This window comes from Crinia signifera, chromosome 9, assembly GCF_055691185.1.
Source record: "Crinia signifera chromosome 9, ASM5569118v1, whole genome shotgun sequence".
Taxonomy (NCBI): Eukaryota; Metazoa; Chordata; class Amphibia; order Anura; family Myobatrachidae; genus Crinia; species Crinia signifera.
In genome coordinates, this window is record NC_139225.1 from 38,563,497 (window position 1) to 38,575,171 (window position 11,675).

Consider the following 11,675-nt stretch of genomic DNA (forward strand, 5'->3'; position numbering starts at 1 on the left):
TTTGCAGTGCTTGAAAAATTTAAGTTAAGAATTGATTGGCTGATTCTTCCACTTTATCACTGATAGATATTTCTTATAAAAAATTATAAAGGAAGTATTTGAAGATAAAAGTTTCAAAAAGAGCAGAAAGTTTTTGGTGGTGCAAACCCCTGTCTACACCAAACTGCTAGTGTTATGTAATATTATAGTGTGTCTGTACTGTCTAATAGTATATAACATAATTTCACAAACCATATTCTTTTTCTTTTCTTTCATGTAGCCCAAATGGCAAAGCTTTTCGGTCCAAAGTTGAGCTTGTAGCACACTTCCAAAAGGTAGGAGACACATCCCTTGACCCAAATGATTTTGATTTCACTGTAACTGGGAGAGGAAGTCCATCTCGGAGAGAGCAGAAGCAGCCGAAAAAACCCAAAGCTCCAAAACCTGCTGGCACAGGTAGAGGAAGAGGAAGGCCGAAAGGAAGTGTGAAGGCAAAGGCAGCCGTTAAGTTAGAGGGCGTTCAGATTAAAAGGGTCATAGAAAAGTCTCCAGGAAAGCTACTGGTCAAAATGCCGTTTTCGGGAACTAAGGAAGAACCTGACGCGACGACATCAGAACAGGTCCTTGTCATTAAACGTCCAGGCCGTAAAAGAAAGTCTGACACTGATCCTCCAATGGCACCAAAAAAACGGGGCCGTAAGCCGGCCAGCGTTATTGCTGCTGCCGCAGCAGCAGCGGCAGCAGAAGCCGCCAAGAAAAAAGCAATCAAAGAGTCTTCCATCAAGCCACTCCTAGAGACCGTATTACCCATAAAGAAGCGCAAGACACGGGAAACTGTGAGTTTAGACGTTACTGAAACCCCAGAGTATCCTTCCGCCATCCTAGATAAAAGCGTCAAAGTACAGAAGCCTGCAAAAAGTCCAGAAAGCAAAGAGAGCAGCCCTAAGAGCAAGAGCAGTTTGCCCAAAAAAGAGCAGCACCACCACCATCATCATCACCATCACCACCACCACTCTGAATCGAAGGCATCGACAACCTGCCCCGAACCAGAGACTTCAAAGGACAGCATAAGTGCCCAAGAACCCCAGGACTTAAGTGTCAAAATTTTCAAAGATGAAAAAGTACCAGAAAGCGACGGCTGCGCTCAGGAGCCGCCTAAGCCTGCAGACAAGTGCAGAAACCGAGGAGAAGGTGAACGGAAAGACATTATTTCTTCATCTGTACAAAGACCGACCAGGGAGGAACCTGTCGATACCAGAACACCAGTGACCGAGAGAGTTAGCTGACTTTAAGAAAATTATCAAAAACAGTTCAATATTATAAAGGCAGCTGTTGTCTTTTTCTCCTTGTGGGTAGGGCTCTGACAAAGCTTCCCTATAATTAAAGTAAAGAAAAGTCTATTTTTTTCCTCCTGTAGCTTGGAGTTTCGTAGCTTCGGGGTGGGAGGGAATGTGTAACATGGATCTTTTTAATACCGACGAGCACAGTCAGTCAGGGGTGAAGACATGTAACAGAGCCAGAAGCAGCTTTGCACTTTTTTTTATACTCAATAGGCTCCTTTTGAACATGGCTTAGTCTGCATCATACTACTGACCAAGGTGGGCTGTCTCTTTTAACGTTTTAGGTATGACGACTTCAGCTTTCCTCATGTTTAGCACATTTTAAAAACCCTGTGCCATCTTAGTGGGGGGTTCCCATTGTTACAGATCAACATCTAATACCCTGCATCTAGTTACTTTAGCTGTGGCAAATGAAATTGTGGGGGTTTGATTTAATCCTGACTGCAGTATTGCCAAATGATTGTGTCTCGTGGCCTGAGCCCGGGTATACAAAACTATTTTAGCATTTTAACAAAGTGTCTTAGCTCCTCACAAACGTAATAGTTCTTGCCCCTGCTCTGTCAGTTCCCTTTTTAGTTGAGTGCAACGGTTGGTGTAGTCTCTAAGACTCATGTATATAGTTTGATATTTTTGTGACTTTGGGTACATGATTAGATATACTGGACTAAAGGGGACATTTAAAACCAATTAGTGTAAACCCACAGAGTATTTTCTGTAGAATATATACTGCCTGAATCCATTTCTTTTCTTTATTACCCCACATACAGAAAATAAAGTCTGTGGGTGGTCTATATAATGCTGGGAAGGTCTGCAATAAGTTGTCTCATTACGGTAAATACAGAAGGTACACGATAGTCGGGCGTACCTGCTATGCTAGGTGACAGATACGCATTCATTCATACACATCTGTGTGTTCAGTTAAGGGGAAAATTATCTGCAACGTTCTTCCAATTAATTTCAACATGAGTAGCTCTTCTTTAGTAATAATCAATGTTGCACTGCTTATCTCGCCCTTAGAACTAAACCGGTTTGATTAAGACTGATCGGCAGGAAGCTTTTTGAATGTTGTTGTTTTGTCTTTGTATGTTTTTTTATGTTTGTTTTTTTTTTGTTTGTTTTTTAGAATTTTATAGTAAAATTACATTTAGTTGTACTTCTTGTTTTTTAACGCAGACAGTCAGAAGAAGCTGCGAAACTCTAAGTGTTTTAGTTTGAGGTGTGTGTTTTTTTTTATTATTATTTCCTTTTGCAGTTTCATAAGGACTTCCTGTTAGGCACTGACTTGTGGTGGTTTTAGTAATGGTAATGTATACTGAGCTCCACGTCTCCCTCCTCCCCGACAGTTGTAATGGCTTAGGTGACACCTAGAACTCAGTGGCAGTCATTGTTTAGCAATTTATGTTAGAACCTCCGCCCCTGTTAACTGAGTGAGTGAATGGATGCTTGCCTTTTTATGTAATGTGAAGGCCGTTGTAATGAATTTATCTGATAAATATAGAAATATACTGTATGTGAGGATGCGGTAAGACTGCATGGGTTGTTCTACACTTTAAAGATATACATAGCTCCTATTTGTATATTTTGTGTGTGTGTGTGTGTGATATATATATATATATATATATATATATATATTAAACACACACACTCACATTTTGTTGTACAGAAATTATGTATGCAGGCTATGTCAACCTTGTTTTCTTCATGCTCATTCCAAAGCATTTTTCGATATGCTAGAAAAAAAGATCATTACTTGTATAATTTAATCTGGGGAAAAAAAAAACTTTTTAAAATGATAATTTTCATCTATATTCATCATGATAGCTTGGCACACTCTGGAAGTCCTTATTAACCTGCACCTTTTTATTTTTTACAAAGAAAGGTGAAGAAAGTCTTTGTTTACGGAGAAATCCATGCTATACGGTATAGATGTGTTCCGTCAGGAACAGACCGTGCTCACAGACGGCATTAATGTGGCAAAGGGAAGCAGTGTAAAGTCAGTCCTGTCCACATTCTTCTTGTACTACGACAAGGAACGGTCAGACCTGTGCAGGTTTTCGATTAACTTCTTTTACTTTGTACAAATCATTGGAATTCATTCACATAGGATCATTTGTTTGAAATGTATAATGTTTTTCTTTCAGCACTGTTTTTATTTTCAGCATGCAGGAATCGGTGTTCTACAAAAAAAAACTTTTCCGTATTTTTGTGTTCATCAATCATACACATGTGACTGTTCAGAGCGCCAGTCCCAAGCGCTTTCCTTTCTAGCTCCGGAACTAGAGTGGTAGTGTCATGTTTTTCACTTCCATAGACCTCCAGACTAAAACGACACAGACAACTGCTCTGTAAAGAGGATATTCAACACATTGTATTTTTTCTCTCTCAACTATTGGTTTCCTTTAACGAGAGATGTGCACTTCTTTATAAAAGATCAAGTGCCATTCTCAAATGCCTTTTTATAGAGTGCACTTTAGTTATGTATTAATCAAGTGTTTGATTATTCTGTGTGAAACATAGGAAGACTTTGCAATCGTACGCTAGGAAATAATGTGTGTAATTGTCTGTATTCTAAATACACAAAAACCAACTGCTTTAATCAATCATTTATTGTTTTTCCTATTTTATATAATCTAAAATATATATGAACTCAGACAGCCTGTGTCTTTCTAGCTGTGGTTTGAACTACAGTTCCCAGCATGATTTGCCAGATTGGCCTTGTAGTTCTACTGTAGCTGACTGATAGTCCTATATTACCCACCTATCTAGGACCCTCCCCCCTTGCGAAGGTGAAGCATTGTTTTCTAGCTTATAAGTCATGTGACTCACAAATAAGTTTGGTTTACATTGCAAGAAGAATTGTACTAGAGCTGTCTTTCTGTGTTTTTTATTTTCCCAACAAATATTTAATTAAATGTTGCGTTTCTTTCTCTTAAAGTGGACCTGAAACAGTGAATGAACACTTGCTGATTCTTTAGCACTAGTAGACTACCTGTAATAATCTGCTTTTAAATTACTATCCAATAATGTATCAGGAAGGTTTGTTCCAACTAGATAATAGGGGAAAATTCCACTTAAATGGTAATTATTATATTTCTTGATCATTTGTTTTATTAAAGTGCTCTTCTGTGTAACCTTGGATGCCATGCATATTAATGAAGGACGCAATAATGATCGCTTCGTTCTTCATTAACATCACTCCAGTGTGTACGGGTGATCTGGGCTGACGGGTACTCATTCTGATGCCAGACGGAATCCCCATCACTCCACTGTGTACCCAACTTTAGGGAGGTCAGTCTGTTATGAGCTTAATTTTACAATGCACACAAGCACCAATAAGTGGGAATTTGAAGACATATAGGTTATAATCAATTATTATAAATACTATTATACAGTGTTTAAGCACATGATCATCAAGACATGGAAAATTAGATTCAGTCAAACCATAGGTTTAAGATGAGTGTTCCAGTGCTTTGTGGATATGTAGTTTGCTCCCCGAACTCCCCCTCCCTCCTCTCTGCTAACAATGGATGGATTATCCTTTATACAATTTTGCATAGTGTCCGTTTACTGCAAGTGCAATGGACTGCATAAGTTGGATACACACTGTAGAGATGTCAAGCCGATTTTGCCATGTCTTAACAACAGTTTTCCTACAACGCTCAAGCCCTGTACACACGTGGCACTTAAATCCTATATCTCTGGGGATAGGGTCGCTGAGCTACTATATCCCCGTGTATATAGGGTGATGGTCACTAGGGGCGCACTCCCACAGCCAGCCCATAGCTGGTTGGAGGAGCATACTCCGACCAGCAGCTTTCTCCTTCATTTTTCTCCGTTTCATCGATTTGGTCGCTGAGCGATATTAAGTCAAAATCACTCAGTGACCAAATAGCTCTATGTGTACTGAGCATTAGTGTGTATGGGTCAGTGCACGCTAGGAGTAATGTGCTACACATCACACCTAGCAATATCTCTAGCGATCTTATTTATGCTTACAGCTGGGTACACACTGGAGCGACAATCATTCGTTCCATCCTCAGAATGAATGCAATTGAGCCCAGATTCCATGTACACATAACAATTTTTACGAAAAACTGAATGATTAGGTTTCATCCTAAATAAGCATAAACGAGGTCGCTAGCAATATCTCTAGTGATTACGGTACACGTCGCCTAGTGTGTATGGAGAACCGGACAACCAAAGATATGTCTGCCCAATTTGATGTCACCTTCTTGCCACTCAAATTTCAAGGGTCTGACAATTACTGTTCTTCAAGTGTGTACAGGAGCAACGATAAATCGTATGCAACCGAACGATAGGATACTGTATGTCATTCAATTTGATCAAGATTGAGCGTAGACGTACAGTACACACTGCAATCTCTCTTGTTCTGGGCTCAAGGGAAACTGTAAAGTCGGAATGATTGCTTGTTGTGCTAGTGTGTACCCAGCTGTACACCCAGATGCCCCCTAGTGGTGCATGCATGTACACTGATGAGTTAAAGTGAGTTGCACCCTTTCTCAATTCTGGCACCAAGGACGTGCATAATTCTCACATACCATCCATACCAGAAATTTTCTACTTCCTCAATCACTAGGACACAGGGGAAAAACTCTTGGTTATGGAGACTGGGGAAAGATGGAGCAAATAGAGGGAAAGAGAAAGAGGAGAGGGGGAAGCAGACTGAATTATGGGAGATTGTAATGTGATAATGGAATGACAGAGAGACAGATCAAGAGGTTGAGAGCAATGTAAATATTGGGGAAGGGAAAAATTTTAATTTCGTGCATAAAACCTTTTGCCCTAGCAAATGGCTGGTGCGAAATCAGGTGATTGTGTTTGCAATAGTCTAGGTGGCATTAGATATAATAGTAAGACCTAGGACCTCATCTAGGAACACACTGGACCTGTACACATACAATACCACTTTACAAAAACCAAGGTATACAATGGCAAATTCATTTTTAATGTTACATTTATCTCATATTTCCACATGCAAATTGTATTTTGTTGGTGTGAACTTGCCCTTTTGACTTTTTTTTTAATGTCATTGTTTTTTTACCTTGACTTTCCGTGCATTTAAGCCAATTAGAATAAATAGACATTACATTGGAATACAGTAGTATTCAGTGCACAGAGCTGTGTTGTATCACATGACCCATGCAACCAATCAACTGCTGACAATTCTGAAAGTACTAAGCTAAAATTCGCAGGCACAAAATGGAATAAAAAAATCAGTGTAATTAATAAAAGCCGTAGGGGGCATATACAAGGCTGTAAATCCGTTATCTGAAAGTGGACAAATTGATTAAAATGAATGAATATAATTTGAATATAATTCCCATTCCTAATAATAGTAATTTTGGCCTATTTTCTCTGTTTAGCAAGATTCTGGTGCCAATATAAAGCCAGGATCTCTGCGCTGCATTTCTCGCTCATTCTGCAGAAAAGGCTCTAAACATTGTGTCAGAGTTTTTTTCTTTATTTGTTTGCCCATCTTTCCATCCATACCTGCATTTACGTTACAGTGTCTAATGTTGTGTACACACGGTGAGATTTGACATGAGATTTTGACTATATAGTCAAAATCACATGCAGATAGCACCGCTTTTTTACCTTGCAATCCCGATGCGCGCTCCCGGGACAGCACAAATCGAAACCCAGATATACAGGGCAGCAATGACTATATAGTGCAAATCTAATGCTGATTGTATGAGTTGTATGTAAAAAGTACAGAGATAGCAAAGATTGGGGCAGATGTATTAAGCCTGGTGAAGAGATAAACTGGAGATAAAGTGGAAGGAGATAACGCACCAGCCAATCCGATCCCAACTGTCATATTTCAAACACAGCTGATTGGCTGGTGCGTTAACTCTTCCAAGTTATCTCCACTTTATCTCCAGTTTATCTCTTCTCCAGGCTTAATACATCTGCCCCATTGTATAGCACTTGAATCGCTTAAGTCGAATAGCAAGGGAATCTCACCATTTGTACACACCATTACCTCCAACACTCCAAAGATATCCAGATCACATTATCTTACTCGTAACACCTTCACTCCTTATATGCTGTAGTTATTTTACTGAACTTGGACTCTGACACTGTTTCCCTATGTTTCCTCCAACTTTACATACTGTAGTACTTAAAACCCACTTTATTTTAGATACATATATATTGTGTCCATCTGTTATTTTAAACCCTCTCTCTAGCCTACATAACTCATATTGCCATACAGTATTTCCAGTATCTCTTATTCTACTCACATCTTTTTATACTGTAATGGGGCCCACACTCAGGGCGATTACAGGGCATTTTCTAAGCTATCTGTCTTAATTTGACGAGATCGCTTGGAAATTGACCCTACATTGATCCATGTGTAGGGGTGATAGCGATGCGCAGCCCCATGATTAAGATCCAGCATGCTGAATAAATCTATTGGGATCACCGGTCAGGGCCAGTGCTCTCACAAATTGCTGTGCAGTTCTGTGTGCCGAGCAATCTAGCATCGCTCAGCAAAATCTTTACGTGTGTAGGTCCCATAAGCTGGGTATTCTTTTTTTTGTTTTGTTTTAGTTGTATGTATGTCAATATAGACAGCTATACGATGCTATCATATGTGCTGTATTGTATAAATAATCTTATTAAAATAGTGCACAGGTTCTCAAACACGATCACCAGGACCACACACAGTGCATTTTTGCAGGTCTCCTCAAAGAATCACAAGTGCAATAATTAGCTCCACCTGTGGATCTTTTAAAATGTGTTTATGAGTAATGGGTGCACCTGTGCACCTGCTGGGTGACCTGGAAAACGTGAACTGTGTGTGAACCAGAGGACCAAGTTTGAGAACCCCTGAATAGTGGATACAGATTTCCTTCTGAAGTAGCACAATCTTTTACAGTCCTTTTGAAAACAGCACGCTAATGATATATATATTTTGTATTTTATTTTATTTAATTTTTGCATGTGTGAATATTTCATCTCTTTAATTACAAGGAAAGGTCCATATTACATAAAATCCCAATGAATAGTATTATAAATCATCTCTTAATAGTTACATTCAACTGCTAAAAAAAAGTGATATATAATATATTTAGTATGTGTGCCTTTTTTCCTATATGTAGTAATCACTTCTAGACTTTCAATGGGATGCGGTCAAAATACCGACGCCAGAATCCTGACCGCCGCAATGCCGGCACTTTGTCCCTCTATAGGTGTCCACGACACCCATAGAGGGAGAATAAAATAGTTTGCCGATCCTAGCGACGCACTGGGCCCGCTGCGTGGTGAGCGCAGCTAGCCCGCAATTCACATATTCTACAAATAATATAAAATAAGTATATTCATTTAAAAAAAAAATAAGAATTATTAGTCTCTTGCGGGAAGTGAAATGTTTGGATTTACAGTGCTGTACTCGTCTCCAAAATATACAAAATTCTGGTATAAATTATTATTTTCCAAAAGACATGTGCCTCGGTTACCTGTTGTCTAACAGTAACAAGAGGAAGCCCACAATGACTTCAGTACTGCCTGCATGATAATCAAAGGATTGTCTGCAAAGTGTAAGCCGCAGCTTGTATATTCACACTGTTATTTGCATGGATTGTCTGCTCTGCATACTAGTTGAATGGTGATGTTACCCAAACCATTAACACACCGAGAGACCAGACTGTGTGCACTGTACAGCCAACAATTTTGAGCCTACTTCTAGGGCCCGTATTCAATCCCAGCCAAAATTTCCAGCATTTGTGAAGAAACTACAGTTTTCACCCATCTCGGCAAAAACTGCATGTATTGGCGAAATTGCCTCGAATTCACGTGATTTTGTAGAATTTGCGGTAATTTTCACATGTGCCAATGCGCCCCTCCCAAAAAAAAAATTTAAATGGCATGGGCAAAATTGTACTCAAAAACGGATGAAAATGCCCGTAATTGAATAGTGAAAAGGTGAATATTTTTTCACCTGGCGAATATTTCGGCCGGGATTGAATACGGGTCTAGGTGTGAGTATAAAAGCTGACTTTTAACACATTTGAAAACTATTAAAAGTTTTGCCACTTCTGTGTACAGGTCTGAGCACATTCAGTTGGGCAAAATTACCTTTCATTACCTGGGCCTTTATTTTTATTAAAACCAGCAATAATATTGAATCCAATGCTTAGTAAATATGACCTTCAGTATCTGGTAATGACCTCTTACAAGTGTTTGAGTGCGGCAGGTGAGAACGTGTTTGTGAAAAATATAACCTCTGTAAAGGAGTAGTGGGCTATAATAATAGTATAGTTAAGGAGTAGTCTGCTGTAATAGTGTAGTAAATAAGAATTGGGCAAAATAGTAGAATCTGACCGTCCTGCAAACAGTAGAGATTATATTTCTGTTTATAGCCATCTGTTATAAGTATCTGCAGTTTATAGGTTAATAAGGCAATACATTTAGGACCCAGGGTGAAGAAAGATTACAAAAAAAAAAAAATCTAGTGTTGCTGTAGGTGTATTTTCTGTAATTTTAAGACTTCCTATCAGAGTATGAATAATACGGTATCCTGATGCCTTCTTAATCGAGTCTGAACGCCACAATTGCTGCCTTCTGTGCACTTCCTGCTAGTGAATCAGGAGTCGTATCAATTCTGTAATGTTTTCTGGTCCACAAAATGAGTTCATTGTACCTTTTTGTCACAGTTATGGTTGCTTAATTTGTTGGGGGGGGGGGGGTTGCACAAACTATGTTTTTTTGTGTGTTATTCAATCAATTCATTGAATTTTTTGTAAATGTTTACTTTCAGCTCTATCCCGAGTTTGTTGGAATAATACAAGTTGCTTTATAATATGTCTGGTAACCGTAGGGTAGATAAAGGGAATAAAAAAAAATCAAAAATCAAAAAAAATATATATTAAAACCTGCCTGCCAGTCTGCCTCTGTGTCCAAGCAGATATGTCACCTCTCACATGCTTCTGGTTTTATATATCTATATATAAATATATTTAGAAAAACGCTTCCCTGTGTTAACTGGCGGTAGCGTATGAAAGAAACCTTTTTATAGACCTCATTACACTTCTCAGCCACTAGTGGGCACTCATGAAGCTGGGTGTTTTTTTTAACTGGACTTTACCGAAACTGACAGTCAAGGAAACCTGACCCTGCTCTTCTTTACTCTTCCCGATGGGACAGTCGATCAAATTTTGGATGTATTAGTGCTTCCACCAAAAGTGGATAGTTGTCCTGCACAGAGTTGTGCTTCCAAGCCCCCTTGTTAGAATGGTACTACAAAACCTCATTCTTAAGATCGGAAAAAAAAAAAAAAGGTAAAACATGTCAGCAGTTAGTACACATACATGATTTATTTTACAGCAGTGACATTTAAATGCTTATTATGTGGTAAAGGTGTGAGAAGTGCATTACTGGCTGTCCAAATTTTTCCATTGCACCCACAGATTAATGACGTCTTCCCTGCAGGTGAACAGGCTCACAGATTTGTGGGTAGAAGATTTATTTTTAACATCTAATATTTGCGATCAGCAAGTGTAACATGTTTACATTTGTAGAAGACTGAATCAATGTAAGACTTAAAAGTCTGAGAAGTGCAAAAAGGGGTTTGTTTCTTTCAGCGGCTTGCCACCTATTTGACACAGGAATCCGTTCTTCACCGCTTCTGTCAACAGCCGTACAAAACAGACTTTGCATCAAGAATCCGTACTGAACATCATATGACCAAATATACAAGGACTGTTAATTAAATGTAATGCCGAGTGCTTTCTCTGTACAGTTCCGCTCTGTTAACACGTGTATCAGACTAGTGCCTGTTTCTTCTTTCCTTAAAATTACCCCCTCCCCCGCGCCCAAGGTTATTACTCCATTTGAAAAGAAAACCATTTGGATTTTTTTGTTTTAAGACATTGAATTCCTTGCTAGTCCGTTAAAACTGTGGTGTTTAAATTTTATATTTGTGTGTAGATTTTGATGGGTAAAAGACAACGTCGATAAATGTTTTATCTGAAGTTAGTATTGTTAAACAAAAATGAAGTAACTGTTCCAAACACAACTGCTTTGTAACACATTAATAAATACGCTAAACGCTATTTTACTCATGAGCCCATTGTTAACCTTAATCTCACCTTTCTCCTAAAACACTTGTCTTTTTTGTCTGACTTTTTTCTGGTCTCTTACTAAAGTTCTTTTGAATTACGGAATGTAATGCCACCAGAGTTGGGCAGCTGTGCGTGATCCCCGGATGTTTTCTAAAGGGGCAATCACTTACAAAGCATGGTTTTGCCTTGTAAGTGGTTGCCCCTTTAAAAAAACGGCTGCCTAACTCAGGTAGCATTAAACCCCACCCATTATATTTAAAATACTGGTTTC

General features: G+C 38.9%; 1 protein-coding gene across 1 annotated transcript in view; it reads left to right on the forward strand.

Annotated features, from left to right (window-relative positions):
- The window catches only part of MECP2 (methyl-CpG binding protein 2), a 55,576-nt gene extending 44,176 nt beyond the window's left edge, over positions 1-11,400 (forward strand). Inside the window, exon 3 of the mRNA XM_083158872.1 lies at positions 260-11,400. Within this exon, the coding sequence (XP_083014998.1) occupies positions 260-1,265 (1,006 nt within the window). The 3' untranslated portion in view covers positions 1,266-11,400. The remainder of the gene's footprint in view (positions 1-259) is intronic.
- Positions 11,401-11,675: the final 275 nt, after the last annotated feature.